At 36.7% G+C, this 19,325-nt stretch overlaps 1 protein-coding gene across 3 annotated transcripts; it reads right to left on the bottom strand.

Moving 5' to 3' along the window:
* Positions 1 to 8,510: 8,510 nt before the first annotated feature.
* Positions 8,511 to 18,693, bottom strand: LOC129898738 (sister chromatid cohesion protein PDS5 homolog C-like). Of its 3 annotated transcripts, none has more exons than XM_055973390.1 (14): positions 17,967 to 18,693; positions 17,050 to 17,256; positions 16,729 to 16,910; positions 15,833 to 15,959; positions 15,584 to 15,751; positions 15,221 to 15,306; positions 12,228 to 12,279; positions 11,628 to 11,711; positions 11,074 to 11,159; positions 10,195 to 10,246; positions 9,643 to 9,726; positions 9,496 to 9,539; positions 8,957 to 9,022; positions 8,511 to 8,861 (listed from the first exon to the last, which is right to left on the bottom strand). In XM_055973390.1, exons 1-14 carry the CDS (start codon positions 18,084 to 18,086, stop codon positions 8,855 to 8,857), a joined length of 1,365 nt encoding a protein of 454 aa, XP_055829365.1. In that variant the 5' UTR covers positions 18,087 to 18,693; the 3' UTR covers positions 8,511 to 8,854. The 3 variants fall into 3 exon arrangements, with proteins under 3 accessions (XP_055829365.1, XP_055829366.1, XP_055829367.1); XM_055973391.1 differs by having other exon boundaries at positions 8,957 to 9,019; XM_055973392.1 differs by lacking the exon at positions 8,957 to 9,022 and having other exon boundaries at positions 17,967 to 18,691.
* Positions 18,694 to 19,325: the final 632 nt, after the last annotated feature.

Raw genomic sequence — 19,325 nt, 5'->3', positions numbered from 1 at the left:
GACTACGAGGGTGGTGAGAGAGTTTATGGATGTATTTCCTACAGACTTGCCGGGAGTTCCTCCTGATCGTGATATCGATTTTGTGATTGATTTGGAGCATGACACTAAACCCATCTCTATTTCTCCTTATCGGATGGCTCCGGCAGAATTGAAAGAGTTGAAAGAACAATTGGAAGATTTATTGAAGAAAGGGTTTATTAGACCTAGTGTATCACCGTGGGGTGCACCGGTTTTATTTGTGAAGAAGAAAGATGGTACTATGAGGATGTGTATTGACTATCGACAGTTGAACAAAGTCACTATCAAGAACAAGTATCCTCTCCCTCGCATTGATGATTTATTTGACCAGCTTCAAGGTGCATCGGTGTTCTCAAAGATTGATTTGAGGTCGGGTTACCATCAGTTGAGAGTTCGAGAATCTGACATCCCGAAGACTGCATTCAGGACTCGTTATGGGCATTATGAGTTTGTGGTTATGTCCTTCGGGTTGACTAATGCCCCGGCTGCTTTTATGGAGTTGATGAACCGGGTATTTCGACCTTATTTGGACTCGTTTGTGATTGTGTTTATTGATGACATCTTGGTTTATTCCAAGAATGAGGCGGATCATGTTAGGCATCTGAGGACAGTCCTTCAGAGATTGAGAGAGGAGAAGTTGTATGCAAAATTCTCCAAATGTGAGTTTTGGCTTGAGTCCGTGACATTCTTGGGTCATATAGTGACCAAGGATGGTATTATGGTTGATCCAGCCAAAGTTGCAGCGGTTCGTGATTGGGTTAGGCCTACTTCGGTTACCGAGATTCGGAGTTTTATTGGGTTGGCAGGCTACTATCGTCGGTTTGTTCAAGGATTCTCTTCTATTGCAGCCCCATTGACTAGGCTAACTCAAAAGACCGTGGCATTTCAGTGGACTGATGAGTGTGAGGCGAGCTTTCAAAAGCTCAAGGAATTATTGACTTCAGCACCTATTCTAGCCTTACCCGAGGAGGGCGTGGCATTTATTGTGTTTTGTGATGCTTCGGGAGTCGGCTTGGGTGGTGTATTGATGCAAAAAGGTAGAGTTATAGCTTATGCTTCTCGACAGTTGAAGGTACATGAGAAGAACTATCCTACCCACGACTTAGAGTTAGCAGCAGTGGTGTTTGTTCTGAAGTTGTGGAGGCATTATCTCTATGGAGTGCATTGCGAGGTCTATACTGACCACCGTAGCCTTAAGTATATCTTTTCTCAGCCGAATCTGAACATGCGGCAGCGTAGGTGGTTAGAGTTATTGAAAGACTATGACATTACCATACTTTATCATCCGGGCAAAGCTAATGTGGTAGCGGATGCCCTGAGTCGCAAAGCATCTAGCATGGGTAGTTTGGCCTTTCTTAAGGCTGTGGAGAGGCCTTTGGCGTTGGAGGTTCAGTCATTGGCTAGACAGTTGGTCCGACTGGATATTTCTACACATCATGGTATTTTGGCATTTGTGGAGGCTAGGTCTACTTTGATGGACCAGATTCGTACACACCAGTTTGAAGATGAAAAGTTGAGGGCCATTCGAGACAAAGTGTTGAGTGGTGAAGCAAAATCAGCCTCTCTTGATCAGGAAGGAGTTTTGAGGATTAATGGTCGCATTTGTGTGCCCAAGGTTAGTGAATGGGTACGTATGATATTAGAGGAGGCTCATTGTTCCAAGTATTCGATTCACCCGGGAGTGGCAAAGATGTTTCATGACTTGAAACAACATTATTGGTGGTGTGGCATGAAGAGAGACATTATTGATTTTGTGGCTAAGTGTCTAAATTGCCAACAAGTGAAGTATGAGCATCAGAAACCGGGTGGTCCTATGCAAAGGATGCCCATTCCTGAGTGGAAATGGGAGCGTATCACTATGGACTTCGTGTCTGGATTACCCATGGCATTGGGTAAGTATGACTCTGTCTGGGTGATTGTGGATCGATTGACCAAATCAGCCCATTTCCTTCCGGTGAAGACTAGCTACAAGGCGGATCAGTTAGCTAGGATCTATCTTCGTGAGATTGTTAGGCTGCATGGGGTGCCTATCTCTATTGTATCGGATCGGGGTTCAGTGTTCACCTCTCACTTTTGGAAGGCATTACAGCGTGGTTTGGGTACGCGACTAGAGATGAGTTCAGCATTTCATCCCCAAACCGATGGTCAGTCTGAACGGACTATTCAGGTGTTGGAGGATATGCTTAGGGCCTGTGTGATTGATTTTGGTGCCCGATGGGACCAACACTTGCCCTTAGCAGAGTTTGCCTATAATAACAGTTATCACTCCAGCATTCAAATGGCACCATTTGAGGCATTGTATGGTCGTAGGTGTCGATCACCCATTGGATGGTTTGATTCTGTTGCGGTTGATGCATTGGATACTGACTTACTTAGGGATGCTGTGGAGCGGGTACGTTTGATTCAGGGTCGACTATTGACAGCTCAGAGTCGTCAGAAGAGTTATGCTGATAGGAGGGTTCGTCCCTTAGAGTTCATGGTGGGTGATTGCGTGTGGCTTAAAATATCGCCCATGAAGGGTGTGATGAGGTTCGGAAAGAAGGGCAAGCTTAGCCCAAGGTTTGTTGGCCCGTTTGAAATCCTGAGGAGAGTAGGTGGAGTGGCGTATAAGTTGGCCTTACCCCCTAAATTGTCAGCTGTCCATCCGGTGTTTCATGTTTCCATGCTTCGCAAGTACATACCGGATGAGTCTCATGTGATTTCTTATGATGCGGTAGAGTTGAGTCCGGATTTGACTTATGAGGAGGAGCCGACAGTTATTCTAGATAGGCGGCTTCGTAGACTCAGGACCAAGGAGGTCGCTTCGGTCAAGGTGCAGTGGCAGCATCGGCCTGCTGAGGAGGCGACTTGGGAGTTAGAGTCTGATATGCAGGCTCGATACCCTCAGCTTTTTGAGACCCCAGGTACTTTATTTTATCTTATGTTCGAGGACGAACATCCTTTTTAGTGGTGGATATTGTAATGACCTTGAGGGTGATTTTCGTAAATTTGTACAAAACACGCGTGAACAGTAACACGCGTGAACAGTAACACGCGTGAACAGTAACTTTTTGGGCAGAAAATGCCCCTTTCTTCTCATTTCAATATTTTTCAACATTTGTTTGAGTTCTTGAACTCCTTGAGGTGATTTGAGAAGAGATTTTCGAGGCAAAGTGTTGGGTAAGTGATTTTTGACCTAAAACCTTCCTTTTTCATTAAGTTTTTGACGATTTTAACTCTTAAATTTTAGTTTCAAACCCCAAAAATCCTTGTTTCTTCCCTAATCCGAATTTAAGGAAAATTGTGATTTCCAACTCGTTTTGAGCTCTATTTTTATGGATTTTTCAACCATGAGTTCCTTATTACCAATAGAATGGGATTGTTCAATAAATTTACAGATTTGACCCTTTTCGAAAATAGTTAATTTTTGGACCATTTTACCCCCGGTTCCGAAATCTATCAATATGGGTGTCATTGGACTCCTTGTGACGTGTATGTTTCATTGTTGATAGTGGGTTGTCATTCCGAGCGCTGAATTCGAGAGTTACTTGTCCGGTGGAGGTATTCGAGTGCGGTTTCGGCAATTGAGGTAGGTTTGGCTATCTTTCTTTGAGATTGAGATGGGGTAATTAATCATTCATATGTTATAGACTTTGGGATGGGGTTGTAGTATGAGTTGAGAATGTTATATATATTATGATGTCCGTGTGGAGGCTTATTTATTAATGTGTTGCCGTGACGGGGTTTATTTGTATTACATAGCCCGTGTGGGGGCCTTATTTGTTATCTTATTTGCTTTGAGAGCATGTGAATTATGATTTGCCTAAGAGAGAGGCTTGAGTATATTATTTGACTTGTGATGCCGCCTGAGAGATTGAGTTGGGGGTTTTGAGCATACTTGAGTATTGAAATATTATTGAGAAAGGGGTGAATATTTAAATGAAAGTGTGTTCTTCCCGTTACTATTTATTGAGGGTGAATATCATGTGTAGGTTAAGTTTTGAGAACTTTGAACATTATACCACATGTGAGTTGATTATTACTTCCATGCATATGTGTTTTGATGCATTCATCCTCATTCATCACATCATGAAACATGGGAAGTTGAGAAATATGGAAATTCTTTTTGAGAAAGAAAATGAAACACCTTTAAACCTTTGTATCTTGAGTCCCTGACCGAGGCAGTTTTCCGGTAGGGTAGTGGATGCATTGTGATCCCAACCTTTGTATCTTGAGTCCCTGACCGAGGTAGTTTTCCGGCAGGGTAGTGGATGCATTGTGATCCCTTGACCACGAGGAGGTGGCAAGGATAATGAGATATTGTGATTGAGGTATATGGTCTGCGAGACCCCCATGGGTCCTGCTTGGTAGCACAGCTCGGCAGGTGTATACGACAGGCTGTGCGACAGTCTTGATTCCACCGTACCACCACATCATTGCATCATCATATTGCATTGCATTGCATTGACATTTGTGCTGCTTGAATTATTTGATTAATTGTGATTATGAGTTGTTATTATACTTTATTCGTGCCACTATATATATAAACTGGCGGCACCGATGCCGAAGTGGGACTTTTCTATATGCAGGTGGAAGCGTTCCTTAGTTTATTTCATAGGTTTGATTAATTCTTTATACTCAGTCAGCTAAAACCTACTGAGTACATGTGAATTGTACTCACCCCTACTTCTGTGTCCCTTTTTGATGCAGATACTAGTCGGGGTACCCCACGTGGCAGTTAATATTCTAGCGGATTGTGTAATTCTCAGATTAGTGGTGAGGTCCCAGAATTCGGATCGTCACTAGTCTATCTTTATTTTTCAGTCTTTTGTATCATTCAGAGACTTATGTTGTATCTTCAGATTCGAACCTTGTATTAGATGCTCTTTATACTTATGACACCAGGTTTTGGGATAATTTCTTCATTGTTTTTTTTTCTTTTTATTTAAATCGTGGAATCACTTTCCTCTTTGGAAGTCTTGTATGAATTTTATTTTTAGGGTTACACATCAGATTGGGTTTTGAGATGTGTGCCATCATGACCTCAGTTTTTGGGTCGTGACAATTGTGGTGGTGCTACAGGCACGTATACCGCACAACCAAAAATTCTTAAATGGGCTATATTTGGTTCATGATCAAATACTAATTGCGACGGAGAGTATTTATTATAATGTGTCGGTCTGAGACGTACAAGTGCTGCTGCATGTAAGATTGCATGACCCCAAACAGTAATTGGTAATTTTGTTTTCATTAGTAAAGGTCTTGCTATCAATTGTAGGCGCTTTATAAATGACTCTGCAAGGCCATTTTGAGTATGAACATGAGCAACAGGATGTTCAATTTTTATCCTAATTGATAAGCAATAATCATTAAATGCTTGAGATGTAAATTCTCCAGCATTATCAAGGCGAATGGCCTTAATTGGATAATCTGGGAATTGCGCTCTCAATCTTATTATTAGTAAATTGGAAAAATATTTCTCGTCTTTAAATATAGCATGGGTTGTTCCACTATCAATTACACAAATATCCTCGTGATTTATCATTGATCTAAATAAGATTTGAGGCATTTCCATATTTTCTTCACAAAGAAAGAAAGTCAATATTATAATTAATACATAATTTATTATACAAAATTTTATTTTATTACATGGATCTAAAAAAATACAAACATAATATTTAATACATACAACAACAAAAAGAATTGTTTAAATATTATCGGGCTTATCAACATTCATATTTACTTCTGGAAAATTAAAGAAATCAGCTACATCCAAATGCATGGGCTCAATATTATCTTCAGAGATAAAATTTGTCTCTGGATTATTTTTTGCCCTTTTTAGAGATGCCTGATATAGCTGAACAAGACGCTTTGATGACCGGCAAATTCGCGACCAGTGCCCCACACCTCTACATCTATGACATATTATTTCTGAATTATTCTTCGGTAAAGCTTCTGGCTTTTTACCCTGCCTTTTATATTGCTGATTATTTCTCGGTGTCAGCCGAGCATCATGATTAAAATTTCTTCTTTGACTACGACCACGACCACGACCATGACTGGGGCCATGGCCTCTTTCTCGTTGGTTAGAATTTGCTTGATTCACTTTAGGGAGTGACAAAGAACCAACGGGCCGAGTATCATGATTTTTCATTAATAATTCATTATGGCGTTCAGCAATAAGTAAGTGAGATAATAATTCAGAATATTTTGTAAAGCCTTTTTCGCGATATTGCTGCTACAGGAGCATATTCGCGGATGGAAATGTGGAGTATGTTTTTTCAAGTTTATCTTGTTCCGTGATTTCATCTCCGCATAAAGTTAACTGAGCTATAATTCGAAATAAAACAGAATTATATTCAGTTATATTTTTAAAGTCTATTAGTCTCAGATTTAACCAGTCATGACGTGCTTGTGGAAGCATGATCAACTTCAGGTGGTCATACCTTTCTTTTAAATTTTTTCACAATTTCAAGGGATCTTTTAATGTAAGATATTGTAATTTAAGACCCTCGTCAAGATGGTGGCGGAGAAAAATCATAGCTTTTGCACGGTCTTGACTAGATGCCTGGTTATCATCTTTGATGGTGTCTGCCAGACCCATCGATTCAAGATGAATTTCGGCATCTAGTGCCCATGAGGAGTAGTCTTTTCCAGAAATATCAAGAGCAGTAAATTCAATTTTGGAAATATTTGTCATTTTATAAAAATAAAATTAAATAAAACTCTTACCACTTTTGTTATTTTGAAAAATTAGCCGGAGCCTCGTGCTGATAACGTGTTATAAATATACTACCTTTACAATTAATTAGACGGAGAAAATAAAGAAGAAGAAAGGAGAAAACAGAAGAGAAATGATAGTTTTTCTTTTTCAATATCTATATCCTTTGTATATGTGCGTTCTTGCCTATTTATAGGCATAGTATGAAGACCAAATACTAAGTGGGCAAGTTGCCCACTTAAAAGTGGGGCCCACTTAGAAAGAAATGGACATATTGCTGGATGAAAAAGACATCCAATTTGCAATAAAATTGTCATATATAGACACTCGTTCTATATGACAATTGATTTGTACTCTACCAACAGAGTATATGTGTGTATTTATTGGAACAAGAGCGTAACTTCCCACGTGTTGATGGACTCTTTTGGAAACGTGGAAAAGCAACAGGTTGTTGCAACACAACTAGAACCAGCCAACTGATCAAAATTCCACGTCAGCATTGGAACTTACTAGCTTCTCTGATCCTACGTGTCCTCCAGGAATATTCTGATTTGCCGGGAATTCGAACTCGTAATCAGAGCCCCACCAGGCAACGGCTAAGAGTTCAACCACAGGCGAAAATCCGTTAGCCGATTCTCCGTTTCTACTGTTGTTGATGACACTCTCCTATTACGGCCTCGCAGATCTTCTTTTCCTCACATTTGGTGTTTAACTTTAATCATAATTAAGTGACAATTTAAAAAATGATTAATATATTCAAAGACACATATAATATAGGGATAATTATTATTATATCCAAAAAAAAAACTATTTATCATTGGATATCCCATTACTTTCATAGCCCTTGCTTTTAACTATTTTGCGCATTTGATACCATGAGTGTATATAATATACTCTGATGATATCAAACAGTTTCGCTGAAGCACTGTCTCTTCCTTCTTGATACATGAGAGTATATTAATATATTGTGATGATATCAAGAAGAAACTGTTTGATACCATCAAAACATAATATACTTTAATAATATCATAGTGATGCTGATGTCAGCATGACGTCATGCGCGAAATTAAAAGGGAGAAAATGGAGTAAGAGGGTAAATAATTTGGGTCATAAGTCTATTAAGGATAAATAGTTTGGATTTGGTCCAATTTGGGTAAATAGTTTCACCTATTTTGTGTAGTTTTCCCATTAATATATTTATTGAATTGACGTGAATATCAATTATAAGTAGCCGTGAAGCCATGTTTTAACTTTATGAATTCTAAATTTAAAATCACAAAATAAAATATTAACTTTTGAATTCTAATCTAATTTTTACGCATATTTAATAATATTTTTAATTATAAATATAAATTTTGGACATTATATAGTACTTGACCTTCTAGCTACGCCATTACAAGGTGGATGGGTGGGTACTGGCTAATCATAGAGATAATGGAACTTGGGCAACAAAGCAGAGTCCAATTGCCGTGTTCAGTATATCGTAGAAGTTACACAACAAAAAGAAATAACATGTGCAGTGCATGTTCAATATTTAATAATCCTATAAATATATGGAAGCACAAAGAAAGCTAAGTAATAAATAGTCTAATTATATTCAATGAAATTAGGAATAACATGTCAGGTGGTGATAATATAAAATCACGCAACTGCACAATGAATCTAAGTTGCTCGTACGCCTCATCTTTGATGTTGTATTTGTGTCGAATTTTATCAATTTGGATAGTTTGATCAAAATCAATAGAGAAATTTGAGACAAATACCTATGATTTACGTAATTAAAAAAAAAAGCTATGATGAAATTAAAGAAAATAGGATAACTTGTAGGAATTCCCCAACAGCAGTTATTTAACCATACATATAAGCAGAGTAATAGTAAACACAGGGGACAGCCTGTAGATACATACTATAAGTCTACAAGCATGACAAGTTAAAACGAATTGTAGGATCAATATGCCCGACGAAAAATGTCACTCCCATTCAGTTTTTTTGCTGCTACTGATTATTCTAAGACTAACATTTCATTTCTCAAATCAATTGGTTTATGAAAATTCTTCAAGACTTCCAGGAATTGAGTTTCTTCCTTGTCCGCAACAGAAATTTCTACTGATTCAGTGCCCTTTACTCTGCAGTACTTTAAGACCTGGAGATAAAAACTACAACTTGTTCAGAAAAAAGCGTTGAATATTCAGTTCAGAATACAATACTATGGGGTACAAGTGTAATAAACAGAAAGACCTTTTGGATGAAGAGATGTTTGGTCCTGTTGAGGAGTTACTGTTTGCTTTCTTCTTTGAAGACCTACTCCAGTTCATCAACCGAAAATATTTATAATGTCAATATAATGTGCAAGAAATACAACTTAATTAGTGCCTGTTTTGGACAAAGATGAATCTCCCTGTGGAATTTTCCATGTACTCGAAGTGAATTGTCTATCTTAGATACCTTCTGGGAATACCAATTCTTTAAAGTGGGGAATTTTCTCTGATATGTCACATTTTGACAACATTAAGAAGAGAAGGAAGGCTGATAATTAGTCTCGACTCTCCAGGTAGAGACATGCATAGATAGTTTGTTTTGGGTTGACTTGAATATCCAAACAAAGATTTACATAAATGAAACTTTTCTATCTGAGCTACAGGTAGGACCAGAAATATTGACATGTCAAGGTGATGTGCTGGATAAATTCTAAAAAATAATTTGGTATGTAAGAGTGAAGCACAACAATTGAAGCTGGATATCCCAAATGTTACAAAAAAATTAGATTCAATACTTACGTAGCAGATGAAACAGCATGGCCTTGAAAGTCTAATTCATGGTCCTGTACAGATTGCACCGAAAAGAATAACATCAAAACAAAAATAATTGTACCAAGAATAGGAAATCAGTATGAGACAACAGTATATATCAGACGGGTAAAGAACCTTTTGAGATGAATTATCTTCAAGCATCTCCCATCGTTCTCTATGTAGTCTCAATTTCTCTACTTGACCATCATCATATACGACCTAAAAAGGAAACACCAGAACAACTTTGGTCATTTAGAATTTCCAGGAGGAACTTTGGTAAAACATTAAAGCCAGTAAAACATGTTCAAGTTAAGTAAGATTTCTATTTCACGATCAGTATATATTTCTCTTCCTTGTAATAAAGAGGCTTCTAAATTGTATGTAAGAACGAATTTATGTGGCTATTCCCTAGTTTATGTGACCCCATTTGACTATTAATTTTACTTATAGATATATTACCTAAAATTATTTAGATAAGGAAACATATGATACTAGGGTTCAAACAGATCAAGGATTTTGAATTATCATTATTATCGTTGTTGTTATTGTTGTGATGATGGTGTATGTGCATTAAATATTTGAATATATCTATAAATATGAATGAGAAGTGTTTCATTATAAAGAGTAACTCAAAGAAAATTATGAATTTAGCGAAACAATGACAAGGCTTCATAATAATCTCATCACCTTGTGTTTCATTTTCACAGGATCAAAAGAAGAAACTACTCCCTCGTAAAACCTACAAAGAGAAACATTAAGATAAGAAAATGTAGCTGATTTTTCCTCCTTATTCAACACAAAGTAATACTGGTATCGGTAAAAATGAAATTGAAGATGTCATTTGACATGCCACGAGTCACAATATTGGGTTTCTAAACTACAGTCCAAACTGAAATCCACTGTAACTCATCAATTTTTTCATTGTTCTCTATTTCACTGTGTTACGTTTGCAGAGGAATTGTGAGCCAACAAATACTTGCAAAAAGAATAATTATAATGAATTAAATAAATAGAACAGTAATTATAATAAACACATACTTCAGTTGTCCCGTTTTATTTGATACACTTCCTTTTTTAGCCTATCCCAAAAACAAATGACACCTTTTATAATTAGAAATAATTTAAATTTAAACTTCCAATTTTACCCTCTGACATGATTTTATAGCCATAGAAATATCTATAACATGTTTGAGACCATAAGTATCAAAAGTCGTTCTTTCTTTATTAAAGTTCGTGGCCAATAGAAAACTGAGACATGTATTGGGACAAAGGGAGTAACTCAAGAAATACTTGAATGAACCAAGGAATAATACAAGTTACAAATAAACACATGCTAGTATTCTTGCAATACCATCAAATCCAAAGACATAGGAGTATAAGTAACTGGAGGAATGAGGTTCTTGCTTATAGAGCCTAGCAGGCAAGCCAATTTTTTAGAGCATAAACTCAATAACATCAAGTTGCTGAAAAGTGTGTGTGTGCAGGATGGTTGGGTGGGTGAGTGTCATTAGTACAACAAATTTACAATGATTTGCAGTGTTCACATCAATATTCCAAAGTACTTACTTTTCTTCAAATGGCCACCAAACTTTTATTCTAGCGCCAACCAGTTCCTTTCCATATTCTTTGATGGTACAGGGCCTTTTAGAGTCCTGAAACAAAAAATTAGAACAAGGAGTTCTTCAGACATGAACCGCTTTCACTAAAATCCTTTTTTATTCCCTTTTCAACTCCCATGAATCACCCATGATTCCCCTCTTACCACAGAGTGACTCAGATCCTCAAACTACAGGTTGGAGGTGGAGACGATTAACCACTAAGCCGATTCTATCTCATCTGGAGAGCCACTTTTAGAACAAGTGAAATATGTGAGAACTGTATCTATTCACATATGAAACTGTTTTAGCTTACTTATTATAATTAAACACGATAAAAGCATCCATGCTCTTTTGGCCAAATATTGCATTAGAGCGAATAATATTAACATTTAGCCTGAGATACACTCTTCGCTTCAAATTTGCTAACTGCATTCAATACTAGAATATTCTAATGTAAGTTGAGTGGAGTCATACTAATATGAAATCTGTCAGAAACAACAGTATATCAGATGGGTAGAGAACCTTTTGAGATGAATTGTCTTCAAGCATCTCCCATCGTTCTTCATGTAGTTTCAATTTTTCTACTTCGCTATCATCATATACGACCTAAAAAAGGAAACACAAAACAACACCGGTCATTTGAAACTTTCAGGAGGATTTTTTGCGAAATGTTAAAGCCAATAAAATACGGTTCAAGTTAGATAATGCTACTTCACGATCAGTATATTTTTGAATAGGGTTTACAACAAAGAGGTCTCTAAACTGTAAGGTTGTACCTGTATGTAAAAAGCGATTTACGTGGCAGATCTTGAATTTGAAGAGTTAAATAGATTTGGCTATTCCCTAGTTTATTTGACCCCATTTGACTTAACATGGAGTTAGTTTTACTTGCAGGTATATTAGCAGTGGTAGAGAACTTTTTTTTGGAAACATATGATATATCCAAAAATGATCAAGGATGTTAAATTGTTGTTGTTCTGGAGTTGTACACGCATTAAGCATTAAAATATATCCTAAAATGAGAAGTGTATAAAATAAAATGGAACATACAAGTAACTTAAAAAAACATTCTGAATTAGAGAAACAACGAGAAGAATTCATAAAAATAAATAATCTCGTCACCTCGTGTTTGTTTGTCTCTGAATCAAAAGAAGAAATGACTCCCTCGTAAAACCTATAAAGAGAAACTTTAAGATGAGAAATTGTAGCTAGATTCTTCCTTATCAAGATAAAGCTAAATCCGAATTGGTAGATACAATGAATAGAAGAACAAAGAGATATTCAAAGTTGTGCAAACAATAGTGGCATTAAACTCATGAGTTATATGATTTAACTCGGAGAAAGAGTGATAAAACATAGACTTAGGAACACGCCAAGAGTAACAGAAACCAGTTCGGATTTATGCCTGATAGATCTACAACAGAGGTTAACTCTTTGATGTGCCGTGCAATTACGACACAATCTATGCAATTTACATAGACTTTTCATGTCTTCAATTCATTTTTTAGTATAGGATTTTGATGTTATTTTACATTTTGTAGATATTTTGAGGTGGGACACCCAAGGAGGGCAAAAGTAAGCAAATGCGTCAAAAAAATGAATCAAGTGCAGCAAATATCCCTTCTGTGGACCACCGCAAAACCAGACTGCGCACTGCAGAATGGGTATGTCAGCCACAAAAAGAGAGAATATAAAGGACTTTGAAGACCAAAATGTGATGATCTTTTGAGGTTCCGTTGCTGTTCTGCGGACCATATTCCGGTCTGCTATCAAGAATAACGTCATGAAGCCCATTTGCAGACCACGGTCTGGTTCTGCGGAGCAACATCAAGACCACACTTTAGGACAGAAGATCCTCCTTTGAAGATGGGAGTCCACTCTGTGAACACTGACCTGCTTTCCGGACCGCGGAGCAGTTCTGCAGTCACAAAGTGCGCATGCAGTGGCATTTTTGTAATTTCGTTTGATAATTTTTTGAGCCCTATAAATATTAGTTTCAGGGTCATGTGTCATATCTTTGGAAGTTTATGCCAAGCTAGGAAAACAAGGAACACCAACCACGCCTAGGGTTCGAAAATTTGAGACACTCAATGAGTTCAACCTAGAAATAGGAAAAACTTAACTGTGGCCCAAAATTGAAATGTAATTAGTGTCTTAGTGGGTAATTGAGATTCCAAGGCTAACTACTTGTCCCATGATTATTATTAGTAGTTAGTTATTGGTAATGGATTGTTCTTGATGATAACCGATTCCGTAATTTCCACATCTCTTGTTTCCTTTGCTTGCGAGGCCATTGAACATTTTACCCATTTTCTAGATAGATTTTATCTTTATTAGTTTTAAACAAAATCAAAATTTTGAAAATAATTTGGTTAGCTTAATTGATGACAATTCCATAACTAGCTTGATTGCCCTAGTATATTGTTCCATGTAGGATTCGACCCCGACTTTTAGTTGGGTAAATTTTATCGCAATGACCATGTACACTTCTCTTTGAGGAGTGGATTTGGACGTCATCACTCTTCTAACAAGATTGATGGAAATTTATTATGAGAAGAGATATACCTATCGTGTTCATTGACCTTGATAAAGCATAAGAAGTACAACAGAAGGTCCTTTGGTGGGTAATGGAGGAGAAAGGAATTCATAATAAATATGTGAAAGTCATACAGGACATGTATGAAGGAGTTGTCACTGGCATGAGAACTAGTAAGAGATACAAAGGAGTTGAGTTTCCCCAGACCATGGGTTTACAATGAGGATGTCATTGAGGCACTGCTCGTTTACTCTAGTTATTAATGAACTAACCAACACAATACAATATGAGGTCCAAAACCATTTGCTGATGAAATTGTGTTAAGGGTCGATCGGGTGTCTTCATTCAAGAGACGGTACAGAAGAAGAACGAAATGTTGACGAAACCAGTAAGGGTGTCAACCAAAAGCTTGAACTGTTGAGAAGCATTTTAGAAAGCAAGGGTTTTCGGATGAGATGAGTACAGGTAAGACTAAATATATGCACTGAAGTTTAGTCAACATGAGAAGAACGAAGTTTAGGTGAGATAAGATGGGATTGACGTGCCTAAATGCAAACAATTTAGATATCTAGATTCTCGTTATTCCAGGAGGATGAAGTTCTAGATGAAGATGTGACTCAATAGAATAAAAATCAGATGATTTAAATGGAGAAGTGTTACTTGGGTGTTATGTGACAGATTATAAGCTTTACATAACAATTATAAGACCTACAATATTATATTATAGTGAATGTTGGGCCGTGAAAGTGCAACATATCCACAAGATAAGTGTTGCAGCGATGTGATACTAAGATGGATGTGCGATGATACATGATTATATAAGACAAAATGACCACTTTTGCTAGAAGGTGCAAGTAGCACGCATTAAGGATAAAATGAGAAGAGGTCGCTTGGGATGGTTTTGTCTTGTCCTACATCGACTTTCAGATTACATAGGTGTGAAACCAAATGAGTGTAGGTATTAAAAGAAGATGAGGTAAACCAAAACTCACGTGTAAAGAAGTGGTTTTGGAAGACCTAAAATTTCTTCAAATCCATCCAGATTTAGCTAAAGATACAACACAATGGAGGAAAAAGATCTAAATAGGTGATATCAACTCATTGTGAATATGTTTTAGTCATGTTAGTTCGCTTATATGCCAGTAATAAGCTGCATTGGGGACGCAGGAACACATTAACCACAAAAGGTTATAGTCCGACTATGCCTACAACTACCATCATGTGGAGGCATGGTCTGCAAGTTTGAGCTCTTGTTACAGCATCAAGGATCATGAAGTACCACATAACTCAAGAAATACCAAATGAGCCAAGGTGTAATACAAAGTTATGGATAAAACCCATGCAAGTACAAGATCTATACTATCAATTCAAAGACTTATAGGAGTATAAGTATGCCGTCGAAGGAGATTCTTTCACATAAGACCTAGCAGGCAAGGCAATGTTATGAAGAACAAACTCAATAACTGAAGGATACTTCAAGTTTCTAAAATGAGTGTGCATGCAGGATGGTTAGGTGTGACTAGTACAATAAATTTACAATGGTGTTACAGTCTTCACATCAATATTTTAAGGAACTTACGCTTGCTCCAATGGACACCAAACTTTTATTTTAGCACCGATCAGTTCTGCACCATGATCTTTGCTGGTACGAGCCCTTTTAGAATCCTGAATGGAAAAAGTAGAGCTAAAAATAGTTTTCCCAAAGTAGAGCTAAAAATAGTTTTCCTGTGAAGGGAAGTTCTTAAAAATCAGTGAAGTAGCAAAATGCAAGATACCAAATCAGTATATGAAGCATTTCGACAATTTACATCCCTACATACAAAGCTCTGATAATTGCATATACGGAGCTTATTCAGATAGGAGTTAAATCTACATATAGTTATAGATCAGTACATAATGTTTCCTTTTAGGTGTAGACAAGATAGTTATGAATACAACAAACCATTTCTTTTCCTTTTGGCAATTCGTTGCATAATAAGGAACCAATTTCAGCATAATAATCAGAATCTAAGCTCATTGACTTTAGGGCTTCTGCAAAGTAAGGCTTAACAATGGCAGCACAGTCTTTTAGGACGTTCTCCCCCAATTTTGATGCAACAGGTGAAGCCATCTGGATAAAAGAAACCACTGGATTGGAAAAGTGCCGAAGAAATATTTTTGACAAAGAGGTTCATAGGAGATTGTTTATTACCTGATTATCAATTTTGAGACTATCAAGAAGAGGCCGTAGAAGCTCTACTGAGAGTTCTTCACTGCCTTCTATGAGCCGAGTCATGATTTCTTTCATCCAAGTGAATATATTACGAGGATGGTAGGGCCTTCATAGAAAATATAACACAAATATTACTATAGCCAGCAATCATAAGAGAAATATTATCTATAACCTTATGCTCATCCACTGGGACAAAATGGCATGGTTTACAATGTCAACAGTCTCCTACATGCTTAGATGTGACTCAGACGGAGTATATGCAAGCAACTGAATAGCATGTACGATTGAGCAGTGTTTCAATGCATAAGGTATTTCAGATTACCACCTTTGGGAGCTAGTCAGTGCCCAGTGGCAGAGCTTTGTCCAAAGGGTGTTGATATAATTACTTTTATGGATAACAACCTTTTTTTATGTATATATACTATATGTTGAATCCCCTAGGCTTCTTTGTGTGAGTTAAAACAGAATTCTTGATTTCGAAATGGTTTTCCATCCGAGATGAATCTAATATTTCAATTTGTTATTTATTATATTTTGAGTCCCTTTAGTGAAAATTCTGGCTCCGCTACTGTCATTGCCAAAAGGACATTGTGTGCTAGTTGGCTTATATATAGACAAGAGAAACCACAACCATGATAACATATTGCAAAGGTCAAAAAGCATATTGCTCGATGGCTATAGTTCCATCTCAATGGATAAGCAGTTAAAAATACAAAACACACTGCAACATCCTAATGAAATTTATATTTCACCCAAATTTAATCTGAAGGTAATTGACTTTGTTGCTGGAAAGAAACAAACCAGAACTCTACATAACATTGAAGAATGAAAGAATAATGATAATATCCACGGGAAAGAGAATTTTGACAGAATACCTGATGACCTCGAGAAAAAGTTTGAATATCTCGATAACTAAAGTTTCATTTTCAAGGTCCAATAACAACACACAAGTCCTTACTTTAGCAAAAATTTCAAGAATTCGGACCACCTTACGGTAACTGCAGCTACTAACATCAGATAACTTTTTCAACGCCATTATAGTTTGCTGGAAAATTTCCTGAGATTTGTGAACACAAGCATGTCAAAAGAAAATGTAAATGGCTGTATGCTACAAGACAAAGAAATTGGCCATGTTTAAAAAAAGAAAACATATTGAAGTAAAATCAGAAGGATAAATTAGAATGGTATAGTTCTACCTCCATTTGTTTATGATCATCATAAGGGTACTTTGGGGCAAATATTCTAGAAATCTCAGTGATACAAGAAACAACTGAAACTTTGACATCTTCATTGGTATGCCTCAAAAACTCATTCCTAACCAGTGCTTTCATTACAGGTTGAAGTGCACTTCTTGTCGAACCAACAGGATGCTGACCTACCAATTTCAGTAAGGACTCAACTTTCTGACAAAAAGAAAAGGGGAAAATAGAGGAGTTAGATTGCAATTACTGCCTAAATTACAGACATACGAACAAACAACTTTGAGAAACTAATATACACATTAAATTGGGAAATCCAGTTGTAGTTTTATAAACAGTAAAAATAGATTGTCGCTTTCAATTTTCAAGTCCAAAATTTTTACAGTAAAACTGCAAGTCCCACTTCCACCACATTTTTATGCAATTCCATTTGATTCCGTATTAAAAATACCATTATCAGTATGGATTCAACTTTGAGAAATAAATATACACATTAAATTGGGAAATCCAGTTGTAGTTTTATAAGCAGTAAGCCATAAATTACATGAATTTAGCGAAAAATAGATTGTCGCTTCCATTTTCAAGTCCTAAATCCCTACAATAGAACCGTGATTCCCACTTCCACCTCATCCTTTTATGCAATCCCATCCCATTCAATATTTAACAGAAGTAGATGTCCATTTAGAGCTAGAGAGTGGTCCTGCTAGCGATGAATTTATGATCAAAGAACAGAAATAAAATAAAGCTTCAAATTCTATCAAATTGAAAGACAACCATGGCCTCAAGAAGTCTTTCCATTCACAAAACAGAGAAGCTAGTTATCACTAAAACAACAACATATCACATAGAGAAAAACAAAAAAAAAGGACTGTTCATATGCAGGGTAGAAAAACACATAAAAATTTGATCTTTACCTCAAGAAGTTTCAAGAGCTCATCAGTGGCAGAGGGAAGATTCATGAGGTTCATTCCATAAGCTGTGAGATCTTCTTCAACCTTTTCCAGGGAAACACAACAGGAGCAATGACCAGCCATTGCCACCAGAATTGTCCGAACACCCCAATAAAGATCCCTTAAAACGAAAAAGTGTAGCAAATGGCAAACATGCTACACTTAAAAAGTGAAGCAAATGCCAATTCCTACCTGATTCTCTCTTGGTTTTCGTGTTTTTGTCTAATTTGGGGGGTTGGAATCAGTGATTATTTCAGGGGTTTTTTGTTTCAAGTACTCACGTTTTTTTTTCATGTGCTTTACTTCTATGCAATGGAGTTGGATACTACCTATGCAGAAGTGCAAACAGAGCAAATTGCCAAATTGGGAGTTTCCACTTTCAACTTTGTCTGTTCAAGTGTTGAGAGGAATTGACAGTTTTATCCTTTACATGTTATTTGGAACTTGTGTAGTTTGGTGAGTGTCATGCTTGTCGGAGGAGGTCTAATATTGGAAAAGTACTATCATGACCACTCTGCACTGTGGCGCCTTACAATCCTCTTTAAAATTTCTTTCCTCATTTTGATAAAGGGATAACATTCTAATAAATAAATTATTAAATTTTGTAATCTTAAATTAAAGTTAGGTAAAATGTATCATAATGCCTTTAATTTTGTTGTCTTAAATATGTATGTAAAGTTAAAATTAAAGTTTTTTTTCCAGAAAAAGTCAAAACATTTTTAAACGTACTAAAAAAAAAAGATTAAATGTATTGTTTAATTTGACCTCGGTTAACATTTATATAGATTTAAATTTGTATAAAATTGAATAAGTAAATTAAAATTTAACTGTATGTATCTAAAATTGAAAAACATAAATATTAACTGAGATTGAATTAAAAAATATATTTATGTATTATATATATATATATAAAAAAGATAAATAAATTGAATAAAGAGGGTGACCTCCCACGTGTTAATGGACCGGTTGATGCTCTTTTGGAAACGTGGAAAAGCTACATGTCGTTGCAACACAACTAATGCCAGCCAGCTCATCAAAATTCCACGTCAGCATTGGAACGTACTAGCTTCTGTGATCCTACGTGTCGTCCACGCATACGGGTCAGGCCTATCGGATCACCAAATCGGGAGAGGAATAGAAATTCTGATTTGTCGAGAATTCGAACTCGTAATCGGAATACAATCGGAGCTCTACCATTTAAGGGCTAAGAGCTTTAATGGCGGCTTCATCAGCCACCAGCAACAACAGCAGAAATCAAGCCTGAGGCGAATAGTGCACAGAAAATCCGTTAGCTGATTCTCCGAGTCGAATCTGAATCTTCCG

This window comes from Solanum dulcamara, chromosome 8, assembly GCF_947179165.1.
Source record: "Solanum dulcamara chromosome 8, daSolDulc1.2, whole genome shotgun sequence".
In the NCBI taxonomy this organism is placed as follows: domain Eukaryota; kingdom Viridiplantae; phylum Streptophyta; class Magnoliopsida; order Solanales; family Solanaceae; genus Solanum; species Solanum dulcamara.
Note: the sequence above shows the minus strand (reverse complement) of the source record. Positions and strands in the feature narration are given on the sequence as shown.

Bases quoted from the DNA above. Each gene is read 5' to 3' on its own strand.
- LOC129898738 (XM_055973390.1), bottom strand. From the start codon at position 18,086: ATGGCTGGTCATTGCTCCTGTTGTGTTTCCCTGGAAAAGGTTGAAGAA. The intron at 16,911-17,049 runs GTAGAACTATAC...CACAAATCTCAG, and splicing joins ATGATCATAAACAAATGGAG to GAAATTTTCCAGCAAACTAT. The intron at 9,727-10,194 runs GTGATGAGATTA...TTTCCTTTTTAG, and splicing joins CTGTGAAAATGAAACACAAG to GTCGTATATGATGATGGTCA.